Here is a 23,203-nt window from a genome sequence, read left to right on the forward strand (position 1 = left end):
AAAATGGGACATTGTCTCAAACAGAATGACATAACTTGTCAAACCCTTTTGACATACATTCAATTGAAAACTGCACAAAAGCAATATATATATTTTGTCCGAACTGATAAACCTTTGTTTTTTTGTAAATGTACACTGAATTAGATTCAGCATTCTGCTTTTATTACATTTTACACAGCGTCCCAACTTCTTTGGGATTGTCACTCTAAAGTCTATATATCATGACTTTTTGACAGTTATTATTTCTTCTAAAATATTTTCCAAAGTATATGAAAATTCATGGAGCATCCCTTTGATGCTATAATAAACCCTATCAAATGCACAACTATAAAAGAGCTGACCAAATAAAATACCTCCAATGGAATGCAGTGCATTACCTCGCTGCCAATAGTGTGAGATCAATATACACACCTAATAAACAACTTGGAGGATTTAGCTATATTATCATGATGCAAGTATAGGGATAACATAATAAAAACAGATTTCCACAACACAGTTAGAGGATTTCAAGACTGAAAATATGTGCACAAAACTACATATTTTCTTCTTACAACAGAAACAGGTATATATTTACCATCATTCTAATGCATCTTTTCTTTTTCAGAGGCAATAGATGCTATTAGGCATCTTAAAAAGAACGTTGTAAGTGATTTGTTGACATATACATTCCCTCCTGCATTTAAGCCTAACATTGTCCAGATTTTCAAATGCATTTGTAATAAATGCTACATGCTGCTCCACAATACTGGTTGCCAGGTGGACATTGGCACATTTTGAGAAACTGGCAACCAAGTCTTGGCCTTTGGCCTTTGTTGTTGTGATGTGACAGCTCTGTACGTGCGTTGGCGTAACACTAACCCGCAGGTGCTCAGGCTTCTGTTTTAGGGACAACGATGAAGCAAATGAAGTTTACTTTGGAAACAAGTTCAAGAAAATAACTTTACTCTAATTAAGCTTTATTTCATTTGTGGCACATTTTTATTATTAAGCTGACATATAACTGCAAAGTATCGTAACATAGCAACCAAAACACGATACCTCGTTGCCAGAATTCAGTGTTGAACATTGTGAGGTATAGAAATATTTTCTCCATCTTCCTCATTATACAACCAAGTTTAGAGGAAGGCAGCTGTGTCAATGACTCCTGACTAGAATTAATCAGGGGTATTTGAAAATATCTAAACAAATGAGCGGAGGGAAGTTCATATTTCTGTTGCAGTTGTGTAAATGATAAAAGAGATCCATCTTCAAATAAATGAGGTGAATCAATTATTCCTGTTAGCATTTCATAATTTAAACATCATCAGCATTACAGAAAGAATAAAAAAAAACATGAACTATCAGTGTCTGTAGAGTTTCTTAGTGTGTACTTTTTGTGCAGCTTGTAGAAATTATGTGGTGAGAAGTCAGAATACTCATGAATACTCGTTATTCCAAACAATTGATGCTTTCGGAGCACATTCAATACAAAATGTAACATAGATTCTTATTTTTCTGTCACCTTACCTGGCTGCTGAATAAGGCCTGGGCTGCAGTTTCGGCAAATGCTCTGAAAGGCAAGCACAACTGTCAATCATCCAGCTGTTTCACTAAGATTTTGTTACACAGACACTCATGACGGGGAGCAGACAAAATAAGTGAAAGTCATCTCGGTCCACTGAGGCGCCCTACCTACCAATCCATCCACAGTAACCCCCACCCAGGTTACAGTCTTGTTTCTAGGACACATTTCTATATTTATGAAATTACAAACTCAGGGTTATGGAATCCCAAGTGTCCAGATGTGGAGCCAGTAGGAAACAGATTGCTTATGCAGACCTTATTTCAATGCCAGCCATGAAGGTGCCCTCTTTTGGGTAATTTGTAGTGTGCATTGCAACCGTGAGAATGTGTCAGAGAAATCAGGAAAACTTTTAAGAGTTAAGAGATAACTTTGCACCCTGTAGCGCCAAGATTTGCCATTCGCTATGCTATGACCACTTCCAACTATTAGTGATGGCCAAAAAGAGTGATTGGGACTGCTGTGATATGCTCCCTACGCACTCTCTTACACTAAATTTACATCTCAGCGATAGACGAAGGTGGAAAAGTAAAGCTGCACCATATGCACCAGCTGAGGCTTTACACAAACACATTTTTCTGCTAAATTACTTGGAAAGACAAACAGCTGGACTAAATCTGCTCCCTTCTCTCTTTCTGGATCTCTCTGACATCTAAACAGCTCAGGGTGTTGCAGCGAGACAGCTCTGCACTTTGACGTCCGTTTCATCTTTCTAAGATGGGATGTTTTTTTTATTTTTTTCTTAATGGTGATGCATGAAACACTTACAAAGAAGGTTTTGAACAAAAACATCGGCCTTGCCCAAACAGCAGCCTTCTACTAAACAATCTAAATTCTTTCAGATGCTAAAAGAAAAAAACAAAAAGGCTCAAGGGCTTCATTTTTAGAGATCACGGTGGGCTATTGACATATGGACTTAAGCAAAAACTGCATTCCTGTAAGCTGATACAGCATGAATATGATACAGAAAATTATGTTGTTTATAATTTATCTAAATAACTGACTTGTGCATTCCCAGTGGAGTTATGCTGTTGAAACTAGACCATATGTCTTTCTATACGAAGAAGAAAAACAGATTTGTTAAACGTGTCATCTCAGTAATAAAGAGAATAAGTGTATTTCTTTTCTTTTTTTCTAAAACAAGAGTTCATATATAAAACATTCAACTTAGCCAGTTACTCGAAAAAAGACTGGGAGATGAAAATCCCTTCATCCAAGTGTGCTCTTTAAGATTTTAATCGTCTTTTTCTTTCTTCTGTTATTCTCCCTATTGTTTGTAAAAAGAAAAATGTGGTATTTGCAAGAAAATAGAGGTTAATATAATGTTCTTCTGTTGTATATATATTATCTGAAGATGTCTTGATGTTTGATATAGCAGTGTCTTATAATCCCATATGGAATGGGCCAAATGTTCGGCATGACACTTAAATAAAAACTTCACTGAAGAGGGCTTTTATTCTGAAAGAGAAATTTAAATGTTTTCGAGTTACTGAGCCAAGGCTACAGGCTGGCTTTGTTATAATCAATATGCTTGTACTGTAGATACAACTCATGGTAATTATTTCAATAATTAGGACTAAGCTGCAACAGAGTGGTTAAGAAAAACATGATTTAAAATAAATACATATTTTAAAAAAAAAGAAAATAAAGTAGCTCCCTGAAGGACAAAATCTGTTTGGACACACCATCACATACAACATATGCAGCAATCTTTTTCATCAGCACCCGATGGAAACACACACCTCTCCATCAGACAGTGTATCATGTACGTTAACACAATCCTCCACAGCTGCACCGCGCTCCAGTTGCTGCCTTTCTATCACAGAGTGACAGCACATGTCCGAAACAGAGGACAATCAATCCATCATCTCACATCACTGCACCATGATGATACTGCTGCTGGATACAAAGGATATATCACTTTTAAAACCTCTGGGTGCAAAGACGATTTTTATGTTGCAGTGAGGATACATCTTAAAAATATGTATTTCAAAAAAAGGTCTCTGTTCCAAACAATACAGTCCCAGGGTCCCCGCTATGTTTTCAGAAATGATCATTTTCAGGGGTATCATCGATCATACTGCACAACAATATAATCTATTCCATCTCAAAAGTCTCTCTGAGCTGCAATTTATATGCAGAGGTACCATTTTAGTGGGAAAAAATGAGATAGCAATGTGGTTGAACATAAAAGTTATACTTCTTAAGATATATGGATCTATATTTCTTTGGCTGCACACAGAATTAGGGAGGTTGTTAGCATTAAAGCATTAAGAAGAATTCTCCTCTGGAAGATTTTTTCTCTTTTTAATAGCCTACAAATGCTAATTTTCAAGCTACTTTGGAGAAAATGATCTGCAAGATTATGATTTTCTGAAACCATTTAAAAGTTTTTTTCCCTGGTATTACATTATATCTTAAATGAATAAAGTGGGAATATATATGTGATATGTAGTGCGTTCTCTGTGACCGTTTTAAATTTCAAGTTTTTTTGGAGATAGAGGGAGAGTTGGACGTTTGGGATACAGACACATTCGCTTTACTTTACTGTACTTTCTTCCACAGGTCACAATCAAGCTAAAGAAAAAAAAACAATAAAACTGCACCCTGTTACAATTTTATTTGAGCCCTGCGGTAAAGTAAATTGAAAAAGATGCTCATGGACAGCATTCTGCTTCTCCCTGGAGCAATGACCCCAAAGTTTTCATCTGACACACGGCGTGAAACAATGGACCATATAACAAGAGCGCTGACTCTGGGAAGCAGGTATCTTTCTCAATTTATATCCAGCATTTACTTTTATACCCGGCCTGTACTTGGCCAAAGACATCTGGGCTTAGATGCATCTCCCCTCATTATTTATAGTTAGTGTATAACAGCATAAACTCTGATCAGCAAACAACTCCCCATCGGTCGAGGTAATGAACCAAGAACAGTGCAAAAATGCAGCAGTGCGCTTTACCAGAGATGCACTGAGTCAGAGTTGACCATTAACCTATGATCCACACTGACCCTGCGCGTTTGTGTCCTTGCAAAGCTCAGTGGCTCAACAGTAAACGGCCCCCTGTCCCCCAAATAACAGCTGTTGCCCCCAAGGCCCTCCAACACCACATTTTTCACGAGGGCACGATCGGCCCGATACCCAATTTCTGCATCAGTTCACCACTGAAAAAAAAAAAAAAAGGTGCTGTGGTTGGCAACTATAGGCCAAAAATAACTGACATTGGGGAAGGCCAAGAGCTGTGACACAGCTGTTTTAGAGGACAACTCAACTTGTATGTAAAGCTGTAGCCAACTAATTTCACTGTCTGGTAAGTTTCAGTCAAAGCCTATTAGATCTATAGTGAATGACCGGCCAACTATCTTAATGAGCTAGGAGAAAATGTTAGTTTTCCACCAACAGTTGGCTCAAATGTTTAAATGAGGGATGGTGAAGGATTCAGACGGTGGCAAAAAAATGATCAATATTATTAGCAGGGAGGGAAATAATGAATAAACTAAGAAAATATCTCTTGACTCGCAGCTATAATGCTGCCATTATATTCACAGAAACTGTGACACAAAAGCCATATTGGAGCTACACGGACTTAAAATGAGACAAGGAAATGAGTGTTGATCCTTTGGGGAGCCCTCTGATGTACACGGTCTGACCATTCAGTATAATTAAAAGTTCTCACAAATTCAGCCTTGAGACTGGGCTCATAAATCTTGCTTTACTGGGGCTACAGTGACCCCTACTGGATGACAATTATCAAGTCAGACAAACCTGCACAGCTGAAAAAAAAACTACAGAAGTTGCATTTGACATAACCTGAGGTCTTTTGGAAAGTGAAATAAATAGTTTCAAAGTTAATTATTCTGCTGATATTTTGTGCAGGTGCAGTCTAAATCCCAATCTCATCTCAATCACTGCAATTCCCCATTTGCTCCAGGCAATGCAAAAGCTGACATTTAATTAAATGTGCATCTATTATAATAATAACTTTGTAAAAAAAAAAAAATAGCAACTAAAAAATAAAAAACTGAAAAGAAGTCTCTGGAAGTCTGAAGTCTTTTTTCATTACAATGAATAAATGTTGGACATAAAATGTGATTTTAATTTGTTATGTGACAAGGAGACTTAGTAAAACAAAAAATATAAAAAAAATAATGGGATTTTTGTTTAGATTTTGTATATCAGAGTGGCACTTTCTCAAAAAAAATAAAATAATTGTAAATACAATATCTGAATAGCAGGAGGAGCAGGATTTGTTAAAAGGTAAAACATGAAAAATACCATTCTGAATCAAATATTTGTTAGTTAGTTTTGGTGGTATTGTTGTTTTGGTACAGATCCTTGCAAAAACCCACTGTGATCATTATTATATATATTTCAATTTCAATGAGACCAATGATGCAAAAAATATAAAATCAATGTCAATATCAGTCAAAAATAATTGCAATTAGATATTTTTTTCCCAAATCACGCAATCCTACTTCAAAGTGGTTCTCATGTTAGGTAATCCCTCAAGCAAGATTTCACCCAACAGCCCTGATTATTATGGACTCAGAGAACTTTTAGACCCTCTGACTGACTGACTGAGACAGATAACAGCAGGCGCTCTAACCTATGAGGAGGCTGAGAGGAGGCGAGCAGGATGAGAATGCTGTGAGCAGCTCCAGGACGCTGAGGCTCGGGTCTCTCACGTACAGGTTGTAGTCTGCGGCGCCTTGTTTACTGCAGAGCTCCTGCAGTCTCCTCCTCTGTGCACTGTCACCCGTATGCTCCACCAGCGCTCGGAGAAATGCCTGACAGAGACAGAAATGGCATGTAAAGTCACTTGAAGCTGCTCTGCGACTCTATTAGCAGCAAGGGTCGACTTACGTTTCCATTCACAACTTTAAAAAGGCATTTAATACATTTTCTATCTAGGACACACAAGGTGTACAAAGTGTGAGTCTTTATTACTTTTCTATGGAAATAAAAACTGTAGAAGTAGACCTTGACATCAGCCCAGTTGTGGATTACAGCCATTTTTATTATTCACAGAGCACTTTCTACTCCCATTTAGTTTTTAAATGCTTTTAAAGTTACTGAGAAATGAGCAGAGGCAAAGATCATTCTTTTAATGAATTAACAAATTCATCAAAATCAATTAATGCAATCAGTTACGTGTTAAATTTGCAGGAGACAAGCTGCTGTCTAACTGCTACTTCATCAGTTATTATTAATGTTTTTTTTCTGGGCTGTGATGCAAATTACAGGATTAAAAAGCATCATAAAGAAATATTAAAATGTAACTCCTGAACAACTTTTGGAGTGATTTTACTTTATGCTGTTATCATTAATTGCTCTAATACAGCAATCACAATTTGTGAATATTTATAATGCCTGAGTGTTCTGTATAATTTCAGTGATTCATTATAGTTCATGAGTGCATGTTTGAAGAGATTAGAACTGGAAGAATTATTATCCCAAATCTACCAAGCCACCCTGTATAGAGAGAGGTGCACCACCACTATCTGACTAGTGTAAAAAATAGTGTCTGTATCTGATACAGTCTCTTCAGTAATAACATTCAAATTTGTCTCAGTAGGAATGCCAAGCAAGGACCAGCAACGTATATCTTTATGTATTTAATGCCGTTATGAATATTATTAGGAACTGTACTTACGAAGAGGCTGAGGTGATTATTTTTCACTATCCGAAATATCGTAAAATATAAAACTTACAGGTTTCCTAACTGCTTCAGTAAAACAGATTAACTGCTTGGATTACACAGACAGGTGTTGTAAAATAAAAATCTTACAGCCTTGTAAGTCTGTGTAGACAACAGTTTGAACTGAAACAATCAATTTCTGTGCTGGAATTTTATAACACAGAGGAGAAAATGACTCTGTGCACATGTCGTATTATATTCAGAAGGGAGCTGAACTGACGGCAGCTGTTACAATTACTGTAGGATGCAGCGTATATTTCTGACTCATTGTCAATTTGATTTGCACAGCTCAAAAGCTTTTAATGAAAAATTAGTGCAGAATAAGGAGTAATGTTTCCCTTATGTCTCTTTAGGGAAATTAAAATCCTTCATACCGATCAAGCAATATCTTATTGTGCTTGTCTTTTTCATGCTTGAAAACTAAATATAACATGTCCTTAAAACATCTCTGCAGTATGCAGTTAGCAATCATCACAGGGCCAGGCGATATGGAGAAGATTCCCAAAAAGTTGGGATGCTGTGTAAAATAGAAATCATTAAAATGAAAACAGAATGCATCAAATTCAGAATGTGTATATTTACAAAAATCAATCAGTTTGAGCATTTACTATATTGTCTTTGTACAGTTTTCAATTGAATATGTGTCATAAACGATCAGCAAATTATTGCATTTTGTTAGTAGTACAAACTTTTGGGAATCAGGTTTGTACCTCAATATCAATATTGCGACAATATTATAGGGTTGACTATTGGTGCTTTTCGGGAATATTTTCCCAATGATATTCTTGCTAGTAATCAACAGTAATGGTTATAATGACTGAGTGGATAGAGGTGAATGACAGAGCAGCTAGAACAGTCTGGTACTTTCAGAAAATGACATCACTTTACTGTAATGTAGCCTTTAAAACCAGGAGAAAACTGCACTTATGCCATATTATGATATCCAACATCTAGGACAATATCTATTCTCATATCATGATAAAGATATAATATCAATATATTGCACTGCCCTATATCGTCATATAAACAGTATTGGACCTCTCACAGCAACATCTCTCGTAAATTTTACTTATATATTTTTTTACTTTTCTGCGAGAGGAAAAAAAAGTAGAAATAAGATGCCACCCAAACAACTGTAAAAAGACGAAGTACTGAAATACATGTAGTGATAAACGCACCTTTAAGAAAGTTAACATGATTTTACAGAGCGTTAACACTGGCCTAAAAACATATATGAATATAATAATCTATAATACATTAGATTCTACATTTGATTCAAGCATTTATGTTCCTCAAATTTTAAAACGTAGGTTTTTCGTCCACTCGTAAATATTTCTCTCACCAAAGAGTAGAGCAAAATTAGAAAACATTCATAGCACTCAAGGATTCCAAGCAATCCTTGAGTATTAACATAATAGGAACAAAGTGTGGTTAATAAATTGTAATAATAAATTCATTAATTCATATATCGCCTCCTGCATGAGGCCCATTGTGTTATTAAGTGCTGTGGCATTTTGTGCTTTAAACAATGCTACATGCTGAGCAATACTTCGAATGCTTTATTTATTAAAGAAGCAATTGGATTGTTGCCATATTTTGACAATTTACAAATGGTCTTCCTTTTGTCATTCAGCATGTTTTTTACAAAAAGCAGTAAAATACTGATGCAGCTCATGCCAGAGGGAAATGAATGGTTTTCATTTTGGTTAGACTATAATGCTTTGTTTAATAATGAATTAAACTTGTGCAGTAAAAGTCAGGATGGAGGTGTAAATAACTTGAAAGATGGAAATGGGTATAGGAAGGTGCACACAAGTCATACATACAAGTCACCGCAGTAATAGTTGATGATACAAATGTTAAAGAATCAGGTAAAACTCATGCAAGCCACGTCCCCAGCCAACAGTTAGTCATTGCCGAAGCTCAAGTCTGTGGCCATTTGACATTTCCACACACCCACTGTATTGCTCTCCATTGCCACAGAGGACCGGGCAAGTTTAATCTTTATTTCAGCCTCTGGCCTACACTAAGTAAATTCAATTTTGCCTGAGCTTCTTTAAACAAACTATGAACCCATGCAAATGTTTTGGCAGCAGGCCCTGTCCTAACAGACTATTTGAGTACCTGTACTCCTGCTCAGTAAGTAAACCTTAAAACAAATGGGAACATTGGTGTCAGAATATAAATGCACTTCTTCATAAATAATATTACACTTTTCTCCGAGCTTTGACAACACAAACAAACGCAGTGTGCTCTTGCTGGAGAAAAAACATGACACTTAAGAAATTGTCTTCTCCCTAATTACGCTGATATCATACTTGTTGTTTTAGTCTGTCACCTCAGAAAGTTTCTTGGCCAATGCAATTTAGAAAGTAGCTGCAGAGCAATGTGTGGACTTGCAGTACCTTCTTAGGAACACTTCTAATCTCCAGACACCATGTGAGCAGGTACAGCAGAGAAATGTTCTGGGAAATGTAGGATGGCACCTGGGCACCTAGGAAGGAACATTTAGATATTATCATCATATAACTGTCACAAACAGAAAAATCTTTTGGAAAATCCAAACATGTTCTTTTCAGTACATTGGATGCATGTTAAGGGGACATATTATGCTCATTTTCTGATTCATACTTGAATTTGGGGTTTCTGCTATAGCATGTTTATATGCTTTAACGTTCAAAACACATTTTCCCCTCATACTGTCTGTGTGAATAAACCTGTATCTATAGTGCTCCTTTAGTGACTGTCTCTTTAAGCCCCCTCTCCGAAAAAGTCAAGTTTGCTTTGATACAGTAGATACAGTCAATGTTCACAGGTTTCACATGGAGGGTTAAAAGAGGAGACTGAGGTACATCACATGCACAGTGTGACTGTTGCCCCTATGTTACAGCAGACGGTGCTAGAAACAAAAAGGGTTTTTTTCACTCAGGTGTTCTTTGCGTCAGCTCGGCCTGACAGAACCATAAGTTCTGAGATCATGTGTTGCCTATTGAGCCTTTCAGCAAGTGTAAATCTGACTTTACTGTGCATGTGTTGCTCCCTAATGATATTTCACCATTTGAACCAAGGATTTTTGCTTTTTAGCTTAGTTGATCTGCACTCTAGGGTCTCTGCAGCCTAGAAACGACTGTAACGGCATTGCAGCAACATCACAACCTGTTTGAGGCAAATAAAAGCTTTTGCTTGTTTTCTATTCATTGTTGAGTTATATTCGAAGTTAGATTATTGGGTTAAATAATTACAACGAGTAAGTGCATATTTTAATACATTTAATTTAAGAATGTTACGAATACGTTTTAAGTCTGGAACAGGACATTTTGTTTGGTTTGAAAATCGCTTACTGTCACTTTAAGAGATTGCACCTTTTTGCATTTTGCTTTGTAAAAAACTTTAGAACTGAGAAGGAAGTGGAGCCCATGGGATCTGACTACACGCCTCTCTTCACCTCAACCTGACTAAGAGAAGTCGCTACTAATTCATGTTATTATTAACTGTATTGACTAACTAGTATTAACTGGGATGTTAGTTTTGGCTAGCAAAAGACAAAAACAAAATGTGTGTTACTGACCTCAGAAAACTGAACAGCGACTCCTTGGAGTGTCTGTTAGTCCAACCAAACGTGAACAAGATATATTTACTGAACAAAACGTTCAAATAAACTGTCATTAAGTGAAAATACAGTGAAAGGGTCAAAGTTATGAGACCAAACCGGTAAACGTCCTTTTTTCTATCTATATAACATTATATATAACTTTATTGACACGTTGCCGTGGATACGCATTGTTCTGCTTCTCTCCTGCTGACGTCTCGCCTTGTTAGTGACCTGTCAATCAAAGGTAGCCACGCCCCAAATCATACGATTCTTTATCTTCTATTTTCTTCTAAATGGGGCCATTATTAACTATTAACATCAAATTGTCTTGAAGAATATTTTTTTCGATTGAGGCCATAGTGTTGTCCTATAAAACATTCTGAGGTAATAAATCAAGTGAGAAGTTTTCTCATTTTGCACTGAAATTAATGGACAGATTTTTTTTGCAGCCAAACTTTTCCGTAGAATGCAGCTTAAGGCACTTCCTGGTTTACCTCCATGCTCAGACACGGAGATTGCCGCCTAGTGGAGCATGGACCAGCTGTGGATCACACAGTTTTCATAGCATGTCCTGTCCTGTTTAGTTTATAATTTCCAGCAAGAGGATTCTGTGGATTGACCTGCAGAGTCTACAAATGACGTCGAGTGGATTTTGTAAACTATCTCAGTGGGACATGTGTAGCCGTAACCACTAGCTAAGTCGCCTTCTGCAGTTACAAAAACTAAGGTTAAAGTTTTTGAATGATTTAAATAGCACCTGGACCTACTTTAAAATCAAAAAGACATGGTCATCTCACGTCTTACAGTATGGGACCTTTTAACACCTTTTTCACCTTTTTTCTTTGTGTCTTTACGTAGAGAAATGTGTACTTGGTGGTCCCTCTGGTCATGAAGGTCCAATCTGTGGAGCAAGTCCTCTACCTCAGCGGCCCTGTTTGGGCAGAACACATCAAACGAGTCCCCTGGCTGATAGGTCATCATAGGATGGGCCTACGAATAGGAGAAAGCACTTAAAATCCAAACTGTAATCTAAACCGATACAGCAGGTTTAGCTTTTTTTTTTATTTTTTTAAATGAAGTTATTCTATTAAACTTACAGAAATGTCCAGCTCTAAGAGAAGGGCCGTCTTGACTGAATCTCCTCTGGCCAGTTGGACAGCCCTTGATATGGGGACCTCATGGAGAGTTTCTTTCTTTAACGGTCCAACAATCTAAAAGAAAACATTCATTAGATGAAGGGTAGAATATGGCACAAATACGGGTCTTATCAGTAGCAAAATGTCTCACCTGTTCCACAGCATCCACCTCCTGAAGAGAGACATCGAGGTAGGGAGGAGGCACAGCAGGAACATTAAGAGAGGACTCGGACAGCGGTGGCAGGGAGCGTGTCAGTGAGGCTGCCAAAGCAATATGGGGAACTCCAGCATCCCCGGCCTCCGTCTCCGGTGCTGATGTAGGAACACTGGCAGTACCATGAGACTGAAATGCCAACCCAGTGCTCCCCGCAGGAAAAGCTGGCCCGAGATCAGAAACAGCAATCTGTGTAGCAGAAGCTGAAGATGAAGCAGCAGTTGCAAATTTGGAAACCGTTTCTACAGATGCTCTGATCGACTCGCAGTCCTGGTGGTCAGTTATGCTCAGGAGGTTCAGTTGGACATCTGCTATGGATGAATGAGGAGGTTCGTTTGGTGAATCCCCCGCTTCTCCTTTCAAGTAACCAGTCCTATCGGCAGACATTTTTGATAAGGCTTCTTTGATTGCTGCCCACAGTCCTTCAATCCAGGGGTCCAAAACCACTTCCAGCCTGGAGAGAACAAAGTCCACAAAATTAAACACAGCACGGCAGCAGTGTTTTAAGAGCTAACAAAGAGAGTAAGTAGGTTAAATGCCAGTTGCTGAAAGTTTGATGCCTATTCTGCAGAACGTACCCTACTCCATCATCTGCATATCCTGTCGCATAGAATTGTTTGGCACCAAGTTCCTGTAGACGACGCTCAATTGTCTTCCCACAGTTGCAGAAATTTGCATAATTTGTGTCTCCTAAAGCTGAAGCAGACAGAGGAAAACAGATGAAGATTTCTCAAGCCAGCAACTGCTCAGAGAGTAAACACTGCGCAGTGCTCTGCATTGTAATGATTAACACAAATATGTTTTGCAAATCAAGTTCCCCATACTGACAGTCTGGCTGCAAAAGAGCAACTTCAGACCTCTTTCATAGATTTACCTAAAAGTGCATAGCATAGGTGCTTATAGTGGTCAGGGGAGAGGGTCTTCTTCTTGATGCGCTTTACAAATTGGAGGGCATTGTCTGGCGGTTCCCCGTCTCCAGTAGTAGACACAATAAAGACCACTGGGGCATTCTCCTTCTCCAAATTGTACTGGAACCAGTTATATGGTTAATCAGTGAGTGGTAATCCCACAAATCAGTGTGAAAACTCTTTACATTAATATCCACAAAATCAGCAAGCATGTGTGTCAGCAACAATGCAGTAGGAGAGGGGGTTTAAAGGAATACTTCAGAATATTTGAAATGGGGTCATTTGTTTGGGCTATTGTGACTTGAACAAACCCTTTATAACACCACAGTCAAAAAATAACACAAACAAACTAACCGATCAAGGCAGCAGTAGACCAGCACCTCCTATGTTCTGCAAAGTAAAAATACTGTTTTTATCAAAGGAGTCTGGTAGCTTTGAAGTCATGGAAAAAATGATTAGACCACCCTTGTTTTCTTCTATTTCTTAATCATTTAATGCCTGGTACAACTAAAGGTACATTTGTTTGGACAAATATAATGATAACAACAAAATAGCTCACAAGAGTTTAATTTAAGAGCTGATATCTAGACATTTTCCATGGTTTTCTTGATAATGATTTTGGTTATTATTATCATGAAGGGTGGTCTACTATTTTTCTCCATGACTGTAAGCTTCAGCTCCCTGTTGCAGAGAACTGTCTGATGGCAAGGTAAAGAGGTAAAACTATTATAAATATAGCCCATTCTTAACCATATACACCACATATTCATACAACCCCATTTCAAAAAAATCTGAATTATCCCTTTAAAAGCTCTGTTTCAAGTAAAGTCCTTAGAATGTGCATCTGCTACCTTTTCGTTGTCTTTCAAGCAACTGAGCTCTGCAAACAGTCCATGCTCCTCTGCTGACTCAGCTATTCCTTCTGCTATGGACTCGGCTTGGCCCTTCTGAGACCCGTAGAGAACCACAAAACGAGGCTTTACTTGACAGGGCATGCTATAGAATACAGAAAAAAACAGTATAATTTGTAGAATGACAGTTTCCCAAATGACATTTCTTCATAGGCCTTTTTTACAGCATTGTCAAAGTTTTTAACTTGTCATAGTTGGAAAACCACAGATGACACTAATAACGTTAACAATGGCCTGATGAGTAAGTGTCCCAGTAGGCAATATATGCACATTGTCACATAGTTATTAAATCATTATATCTTGTTTTTAAAAAGTCAAGACACCTGAATATTCACCCATGTTACCACAACTTATTTTAAGAGGGGGAAAGAGCAAGAAAATATCAAAATGTCCCTAAAGACCATAATCAGGGAGCAACAAAATGTTTTAGGAAAATATCATATACCTTCATTATGCCATCATTTTATTTTCATTCAATAAATGTAATTTTCATTCTCTAACACACACTCCCACAAACTATGCTGTTACATATAAATACACTGATAATAGCAATAGTATGCTTTTTTAAATTTACTTATGTTGGCACAAGGTGGTGATTACTGTATGCATCTGGGCTAATTTTCAATAAAAAATCACTAATTTATTCCGTTTTTTTAATTACCTCCAAAATGATGAATTTTTTAGACGGATAGTTGCACCCAAATATTTTTTCCTACATATAATCCAGTGCTATCATTTGCATGCATGCATAGTGACGAAAAAATATTTATAATCCCGTGTAATCTTTAAATCCCTACCACTACACACAAAACATGTGAAGAAACAGACACAGAAAGACATGTGCAAGACACACCAAGGTGTAAACAATACAGAGCTGAACTGAGTCAAAGCAGCTACTGTTGAGGTCATTAAAAATGAAGTATTCAGTTGTCGAGCTGTGTTTTCGTGGGTATCTCGTCTTACCTACATACTGCACATTTAGACAGGTAACAGACGGACTGCCACAGAAAAGCCTTCGCAATGCTGTAAACTGAAACAGCTCTGAACACCACCATTTACTACCCGGACATTGCGTCAGTTTTACGTAACATTAAACACGTGTATTCGAGCATTTTATTTACTTTTCATATCTTACTTAGTGCTAAATCAAAACACTATTTAACTAAATGTTAGTAAGTTAGCTAGCAAACTGACAACTAACACATGCCAACATCCGATCCCAAGGGTGGTGTCTTTTCAAGCTACACATGTTATTTTATAATAATAAAAAAAAGTACAAATACTTAAATGTATTTAGAAGCTTAAAGTCTCCGTAAGGTTTTCGGAATACACGTTTTCTACCTTTTCAAAACAGCTCTGTAAGTCAACTCAGCTCATTCCTTGTCATTACAGTGTACCATCTCTGGAATTCACGCGAGATTACGACACACACTGAGCGTGATCGGAATAAACCACATCACAAAAAAATATATTTTCTGGTCTAAACGTCAAATATTCTTTATGAAAACCTTACACATATTAACGGTGTCATTTCAAATCAAATCATCTCAGTTAATTATGTGTTAGCAGTCTCAGTAAATAGGTTTTTAAATATGTGATAAGACACACTTAAGGCTACTTGGTTCCGCCCTCCCCGCCCGTGGACCCTTCCAGAAGTCGCCGGCAGACCCGTGCGGCTTGCAGATCAGCCACACTCCAGATTTCCTTCGTAAAATCTCATAATTTCATCACTTGAACACTTTCTAAGTGTCCTAAACCCTCAGTCAACATGTCCGCTTTGGGGACACTAGCTTTCGATGAATATGGGAGGCCATTCATCATCATTAAAGACCAGGACAAGAAGACACGGTTATCGGGCATTGAAGCACTGAAGGTACAATGGGCTAGCTAACGGGAAACAAGTGTGGCATGATGCTTAGCAAGTTGCTAATTTACGATTTGTTGCATTTAGTTGGCTACGTTAGCCCAACACGATATGTGTTGATATACATGTTTGCGTGTTTTAATCACACACTCAACTAGCATATTGAGCTGTTCGCACAATAGCAAAAGAAAAGCATTATCCAAAGGATTAGCTAGTCATGCTAACTTTGAGGCCCATGTGCTTTCTCAGCCGGTGGGTGTTGCTACAGGGCTGTGCCCAAAATGGTCATTACTGATGCATATTGATGCACATCATTCCCTCTCCTTCTCGCAGATGACAACTTCGATCTGTCTTCAGTACAGAGACCAAGAATAATAGCTTATTTAAATACGTGAGCTAACATGAAATTGTATTTGTTTTTTGCAGTCTCATATTATGGCAGGCAAGGCAGTTGCGTCAACGCTTAGGACATCTCTGGGACCTAATGGTGAGTATAAACCAATGCATCGCAGTCACATCTGACATTCTCGGACCAAACTGTCAAAACGGTTAATTTTAATCAGAGACGGATAGATGCTGAGCTTCTGTGAAGGTTTACTCGAGAAATTTAGATTTTTAAAACAGTGTTTTATAAATTAAGTATCACATCCTCAGACAACTGTGAAAGCTAATTTACACTTTTAGCCAAGAGCACACTTTTCTGAACCTTTTTTTTTTTTTTTTTTGCATCCAGGTCTTGACAAGATGATGGTGGACAGGGATGGAGAGGTGACTGTCACCAATGATGGAGCCACCATTCTCAGCTTGATGGATGTGGACCACCAGATTGCCAAGCTTATGGTGGAACTCTCAAAGTCCCAGGATGATGAAATTGGAGATGGAACCACTGGAGTTGTTGGTACGGGAAAGCAAGATCGGGGATCTAGAATGATTTGGCTGCAAACCCAAATTTATTCCACTCAGCTATATGTTCTGGAGGTCCCAAAATAGATGCAACCTCCATAAGAGTAGATTTATAGTTCTGTGTGCTATTTAATGTATGGAATATTGTAATATCATGCAAACACAATCACTGTATAGCAGAAAATATCAGGAACTCCAACATTGCTAAAAGCAACTGGATTATGAATAAATGTATTTAATGTATTTTCTGTCTTCAGTGGTGTGCATTTAAGTTTCTCTTAATGTCATATTCTCAATGCATAGATGATGTTGTCTTTATCATTCATGTACTGAAACCTTTAAGCAACCTGCAGCCATATCAAAACCTGAACAGTGAACTAGAGGTGTAATTATTGTCTTCCTGTATTTTCCACTGCACCTTCAGTGCTGGCCGGGGCTCTGCTTGAGCAGGCTGAGCAGTTGCTGGACCGTGGAATCCACCCCATCAGGATCTCTGACGGTTATGACCAGGCGGCCCGCATTGCCATCGAGCAGCTTGACAAAATTGCTGAAACGTTACCCTGCGATCCCAACAACACAGAACCACTCATTGAGACCGCCATGACAACACTGGGATCCAAAATGTGAGCCTTTTAGACACAACAGTGTTAGTTTGTTAGTAGTTTTCCAACGTTCCTGATATAAATGAGGTTCAAATGAATGTGCATTTTATCCTGGACTGTTGTTACTTGAACAACAGATAGCAATTCAAATCACGTTTTTATTCATAAGCTACATTTCTCCCCATCTTTCAATGCTAGAAATTGTTATACTAGTGATTGTCTTGTGACTTCAGCTAAGATATTGCATCCTAAAGTTCTACTGTTGTCTTTCAGTATCAACCGGTGTCACAGACAGATGGCAGAGATTGCAGTGAATGCCATCCTCACTGTGGCCGACATGGAGAGGAAGGATGTAGACTTTGAGCTCATCAAGATGGAGGGCAAAGTGGGAGGCAAGTTGGAGGACACACAGCTCATCAAGGGAGTCGTTGTCGACAAGGAGTTCAGCCACCCTCAGATGCCCAAGGTACAAACGAGGAGAATCCCAGATAATGTCGATTCATTTTTGATCACATGGAATTAATTGACAGTGCATGCAGAAAAACTAAATGTGTATTTCTAACATGCATGTATGCAACTATCACAAACTATTCCAGTTTTTGAATTTCATCCTTATTTGATTGTTCATTGTTGTTTATTAGAAAGCAACAGTAAGGAAAATATTGGACAAACAGTAAAAAGCAAAGCATGGACTGTGATGTATGTCTTATAACTCATAAAGACACTGTTTGCTTTATAGTGCTGAAACCAAACACTACAGGCTATATTGCATTTTTGCACATTTAATCACATTACCTCGGAATTTTAGAAACTGGGATGGTTGGGTTTTTTTAAAAACTATTTTCTGGCATTTTAAAGACTAAACAATTTATCAAGAAAATTATCGGCTGATTAATAGATAATGAAAATAACTGTTAGTTGCAGCCCTAGTCTGAGGTAATGATACTGACGTCGGTTATTCTTTGTCCCCACTCAGGTTCTGAAAGACGTTAAAATTGCCATCCTCACCTGCCCATTTGAGCCACCTAAGCCCAAGACCAAACATAAGTTGGATGTGACCTCTGTGGAGGACTACAAAGCACTCCAGAAATATGAAAAGGAAAAGTTTGAGGAGATGATCCAACAGGTGAGTGCTGCAGCATCTAAGATACTGACACTGAATACTTAACATCTACTTTGGCACTTGTGGTTAAAATGTCAACACATACTTCTCTTGTAGGTCAAAAGCAATGGCGCTAACTTGGCCATTTGCCAGTGGGGCTTTGATGATGAAGCCAACCACCTTCTGCTGCAGAATGAGCTGCCAGCCGTGCGCTGGGTCGGAGGTCCTGAGATCGAGGTTTGTCACATGATCTTATTACTTGATGTTACTTTTTGCACAAACTATTTCCACATCCTTCATCGCCTACAAGCAATTGTGTGTTCGCATTTAAAAGCCATATGGGTTCTATGAGCAGAACATATAAGGTATTATTTGCGTTAGAGAATAAAGTGGCAGTTGTGTTTTCCCTGCAGTTGATTGCCATAGCAACAGGAGGCCGCATCGTGCCGAGGTTCTCTGAGCTGACACCAGAGAAGATGGGCGCAGCTGGTGTGGTAAAAGAGATCTCCTTTGGCACCACGAAGGATCGCATGTTGGTTATCCAGGAGTGCAAAAACACCAGGGCCGTGACCATTTTCATCCGCGGAGGCAACAAAATGGTAAACGCGAAGAGGACGTGTACTCTGAAGTCCCAAAAACGTATCAATTTTTGCTAATCTTTCACTCATGATTCACCTTTTTATCCTCTCTCATAGATCATTGAAGAAGCTAAGCGTGCCCTCCATGATGCTCTCTGTGTCATTCGCAATCTGGTCAAAGACAACCGTATTGTGTACGGAGGCGGAGCTTCAGAGATTGCATGTGCTTTGGCTGTCAACCAGGCTGCAGATAAGGTGAGATACACTGAAACTATTTTCAGAATCAAGGAAATTTCAATTTTGTATTCATTAGGAGTTGGAGTATGTTTCTGCTCTGATTCTTCAAATCAACACTAAGATGATTAACTTTATTTCTGCTCCTCTCCCTTTTAGTGCCCATCATTGGAGCAGTATGCCATGAGGTCGTTCGCTGATGCTCTGGAGGTAATCCCAATGGCGCTGGCTGAGAACAGCGGCTATAACCCAATCCAGACCATGACAGAGGTCAGAGCCAAACAGGTCAGAGAGAACAACCCCTTCCTCGGCATCGACTGTCTGCGCAACAACACCAATGGTAAGGAAGCAACTGTCAGACAGTGGTAACACTGCACTAACTGTCCAAGCAACACATTGTATTGAATGGCTTTTTGGTTTTCCGCCTACAGACATGAAGCAGCAACATGTGGTCGAGACCCTGATTGGCAAGAAGCAGCAGATCATGCTGGCAACCCAGGTAGTCAAGATGATCCTGAAAATCGACGACATCCGAAGCCCGGGAGAGAGCGAGGACTGAAGGCCCCCAAGAACACCTTGGATATCTGAGATGTTCTAGAGGTTTTAGGCACTTCCCCGAGCACCATGTCCAAACCGCACTGCGCATTGCTATTTATCATTTGATACAAAATGTTCAAGCTGTTGTAGTATCAAAGTCCTCATTAAAATGTTGGTCCGTTGAAATTATAAGTAGTTCTGATTTCAAGCCTTTATTTGTGTTCCATGTCAAATATACATTACATGTCTTTATAAAAGATGAGAAATTACACAAAGTTGGCAAATTAATGCATAAAGTGTAATCAACATACGTCATTCTAAATGATTTTTACATTAATATACAAGATAGCATACGGCATTCATGTTTTTTTGCAAAAGTGCTAAAGAGTTTTGGCTCCACAATTTAAAAATCACATTTCATTAATATTGCTGTTCAGTATCCACAGGTCCAGACTTCCAAAATAAAACAAGCAAATTTGGGGAAAGGTCTGGCACATAATCCTTCAGAAACCGTTTTAATATAAATGGCACCTCAATATTTCACATTTTCAGGTTTTCGTCCTGTCCATATGAAAATTGGTCAGGTATGTGTGGAAACATGTTAGTGTTATGTGTAACTATTGATTCCTCTGGTCTTCTTATTTATATGTATTTATTGAACCAGTTGAGCATATCTGTTCTGGCCTCCAGGATGTAGGGTTTGTCTGTGGGGTTGATGTCTTCTCTCTTGCGATGGACAAACCCATGAGACTGACCAGGAAAAATTTTCACATGGTAATCCACTGTGCATTTCTCTTTAAGCTCTGCTTCAAGGGCACTGACCTGAAGAGCAAAAAGATGTAAGCACAGGTTGTCATTGGTTATGGCACAGAGATTATAGCTTTTTTTTAAGGGTATATATATATAGTTATATCAGTAAAGGTAGTTATACTTGGGCCATCACTGTGAACTTAAATACTATACCTGTATAATGCATTATTGAAAGCTCCTAAATTGATGTGTACTGACCTGGTCCAGTGGAATAACATCATCTTTCTCCCCAAAGATGAACAAAGTCGGACTCTTCAGCTCAAACCTGTCCTCCATTAGACGAATGACGCCTTTAAAATGTCACAGAACCATCATGAAATCAATGTACAGTAATCATAACAGTAATGGAATTAGGAAGAGCAGATTTTGCTGCAGGTGACATGAACTGTGACACATACCATAGACTGAAACTCCAGCTTTGAGCTCTGGATAGTGAAGAGACAGGTAATGTGTGGCAACCCCTCCCCAGCAGAAGCCCACTACCCCAATGTGTTTGGCCCCACACTGCTCCTTCAGGAATCTCAGCACTGCATCCATCTCTCTAGAGAAGGAAATATCATGACTAGAATGTCTTGAAACTATTGCATACAAAAAATGAATGCATGTGATCAGCAACCCTCTCAAAGGGCCAGATCATAGCAATGTTAGCTCCCATTCAATCACTTTAAAAGTTATAAGTGGCAGCCCCTGTGGACAAAAGCAGTAGTTTTTCCATAAGAAGCACCACATTGTGTTGTAAAAAGATCTGCAGCTACCAGACTTCCTTTAGAAAACCTTAAATTTTACTGCAGCAGGGTTCAATAGTCTGCCCTACTCAGTCCTGTTCACGGTCCTCCCTTGCCTCCTTTCCATCCAGTGCTGGATCCAGCAACACGGTGTGGGAATCAAGCATCATGGTGTCTGTGTTGGCACTTCTTAACCTGGCTGTCTGCAAATTAAGTAAAACTTGCCCTAAATTGATGCACAGGTTGTCCTGGACCATGTGAAAGATATTCCACGCTACCACCTTGTCTTGCTGACTCTGGGTCCGTTCATGACAGGCTGGTTTTCGTCTCTGGAGCTGACATCCTAAACCCAGCTGGAGTCAAAGCTGAAGAAGTCTCTGGTGAACCTGCATGCTGTAAATCATTTTGTCTGATTTCACCAGGAATCGGATCCAGTGACAGGCATTAAGAATAACTTCAAAATCTAGATCTAGTCTTGTTTATTTACCCTAAAGGATAAAGTTATGAAATTGAAACTGCTACATAACCAGTAAAAACGCCTTGTGGTAACTTTAATGTAGGACACCCACTACTGCTGGAGACATTTTAAACTGGGACATTGCTGCTTGATAAAGTAAAAACAGGCTTTTAGTTACTTGTTTATATTTGTTGCTTTTTTGTCTTCAAGCCACTCTTCAAATTTGGACCAGTCAAGTGATGGATTCCATGGCTCCTTTCCAACATAGAAGTCTGGACAAACTGCACTGCTCAAACCAAAACAATGGCAGAAGAAACAAGTGTTAACCAAGCAAGTAATATAGTGCTGAACTTACTTTTAGAAACACACATGTGACTATCACTATCCACTGTTCATTGTACAGTAAATTGATTTCAACGCACATGTATCCATTGGCAGCCAGCATATCAGCCATGTATCTTGTGTTGGGAAGCTGCCACCCATAGATGTCCTGTATGACAATAATGGCCTTGTCAGATGCAGAGGTAGGATTCACCACATAACCTTTGATGTGCTCTATCTGGACCTCCTGCCCGAGCCCTCCATAGTCCATCCGATCACCAATATCACAGGGGCATGGCTTAGCTTCATTTGCCATCTGCTGACAGACAGGAGCAGACAGAGCGATAGAAAGTCAGCTAGGTGCATTAAAATGTAATATTAAATTTCAAAATGCATTTTTCTGTCATGCGCTTAGACTTCGGAGGCATTTAAACAGGATTAAAGCAGCATTTGCGTAACACGATGACAAAGCGTTTTTCACAAATACCTCTAATCATTTCCAATATCTACTCTTAGCCAGACAAAATAATTTCACTATTGGATGCACAGTTGTAAATCGGTTTGCATAGACTATACCGTTTTGTTTTCCGATATTGCGATGAACGAGGAAACAATCTGTCAGTCTTCTGCAATGCTTAAAAAGTTCCAGCCAAAGTCTCGGTGATCGTTAAGTACAAAAGTCAACGCATTAAATTCCTGCCATTACTTTCAAAATAAAAGCTGTAACTTTTTTACATCATGCATTTTTTGAGCTCCCTACCCATAAAGAGCAACTGAAAGCTAATCTGTAATAAAAAGTTTTTGCCGTATTTTGCAAATACTTGGTCGTAGCTGATATTAAATTGTATATTCTATCTTCTTGATTGTCAACGCCAGCTGCTGTACATGCAATAAAACCTCTGAATCTGAGCTTGACATATTTTTGTGGTAGCCTGAACACATCCATCCATTTAAATTTAAATTTACTTTGCCTTTTGATTCGTTTTTTTCATTGATGACTGTGATTAGGAGCTTCTGTTTGTTATGTTTATACAATATCACTCAAGTTT

General features: G+C 38.6%; 3 protein-coding genes across 5 annotated transcripts in view; 1 reads left to right on the plus strand and 2 right to left on the minus strand.

Annotated features, from left to right (window-relative positions):
* The window catches only part of mtrr (5-methyltetrahydrofolate-homocysteine methyltransferase reductase), a 35,756-nt gene extending 20,269 nt beyond the window's left edge, over positions 1 to 15,487 (minus strand). The window contains exons 1-10 of one of the 3 annotated variants that reach the window (XM_059326652.1): positions 15,223 to 15,265; positions 13,962 to 14,106; positions 13,077 to 13,230; positions 12,781 to 12,898; positions 12,140 to 12,656; positions 11,950 to 12,063; positions 11,686 to 11,842; positions 9,666 to 9,754; positions 6,169 to 6,349; positions 1,507 to 1,549 (exon numbers count right to left, since the gene is read on the minus strand). In XM_059326652.1, the coding sequence (XP_059182635.1) occupies positions 1,507 to 1,549; positions 6,169 to 6,349; positions 9,666 to 9,754; positions 11,686 to 11,842; positions 11,950 to 12,063; positions 12,140 to 12,656; positions 12,781 to 12,898; positions 13,077 to 13,230; positions 13,962 to 14,105 (1,517 nt within the window). In that variant the 5' untranslated portion in view covers position 14,106; positions 15,223 to 15,265. Of the gene's footprint in view, positions 1 to 1,506; positions 1,550 to 6,168; positions 6,350 to 9,665; positions 9,755 to 11,685; positions 11,843 to 11,949; positions 12,064 to 12,139; positions 12,657 to 12,780; positions 12,899 to 13,076; positions 13,231 to 13,961; positions 14,107 to 14,984; positions 15,308 to 15,362 lie in introns of those variants that run through there. The other 2 variants (XM_059326651.1, XM_059326650.1) reach the window with 2 other exon arrangements.
* A 172-nt stretch (positions 15,488 to 15,659) lies between these two features.
* cct5 (chaperonin containing TCP1, subunit 5 (epsilon)) lies at positions 15,660 to 20,036 on the plus strand. Its single transcript, XM_059326653.1, has 11 exons — positions 15,660 to 15,894; positions 16,312 to 16,372; positions 16,619 to 16,783; positions 17,213 to 17,411; positions 17,664 to 17,856; positions 18,367 to 18,516; positions 18,610 to 18,729; positions 18,906 to 19,091; positions 19,188 to 19,325; positions 19,464 to 19,644; positions 19,736 to 20,036. The coding sequence occupies exons 1-11, from the start codon at positions 15,790 to 15,792 to the stop codon at positions 19,861 to 19,863; spliced, it is 1,626 nt and encodes a 541-aa protein (XP_059182636.1). The 5' UTR covers positions 15,660 to 15,789; the 3' UTR covers positions 19,864 to 20,036.
* cmbl (carboxymethylenebutenolidase homolog (Pseudomonas)) lies at positions 20,035 to 22,962 on the minus strand. The gene is made up of 6 exons (XM_059326654.1): positions 22,731 to 22,962; positions 22,256 to 22,470; positions 22,012 to 22,119; positions 21,050 to 21,192; positions 20,850 to 20,941; positions 20,035 to 20,663 (listed from the first exon to the last, which is right to left on the minus strand). Exons 2-6 carry the CDS (start codon positions 22,468 to 22,470, stop codon positions 20,484 to 20,486), a joined length of 738 nt encoding a protein of 245 aa, XP_059182637.1. The 5' UTR covers positions 22,731 to 22,962; the 3' UTR covers positions 20,035 to 20,483.
* Between the last annotated feature and the right edge of the window lie 241 nt (positions 22,963 to 23,203).

Source organism: Centropristis striata, chromosome 23 (assembly GCF_030273125.1).
Source record: "Centropristis striata isolate RG_2023a ecotype Rhode Island chromosome 23, C.striata_1.0, whole genome shotgun sequence".
Taxonomy (NCBI): Eukaryota; Metazoa; Chordata; class Actinopteri; order Perciformes; family Serranidae; genus Centropristis; species Centropristis striata.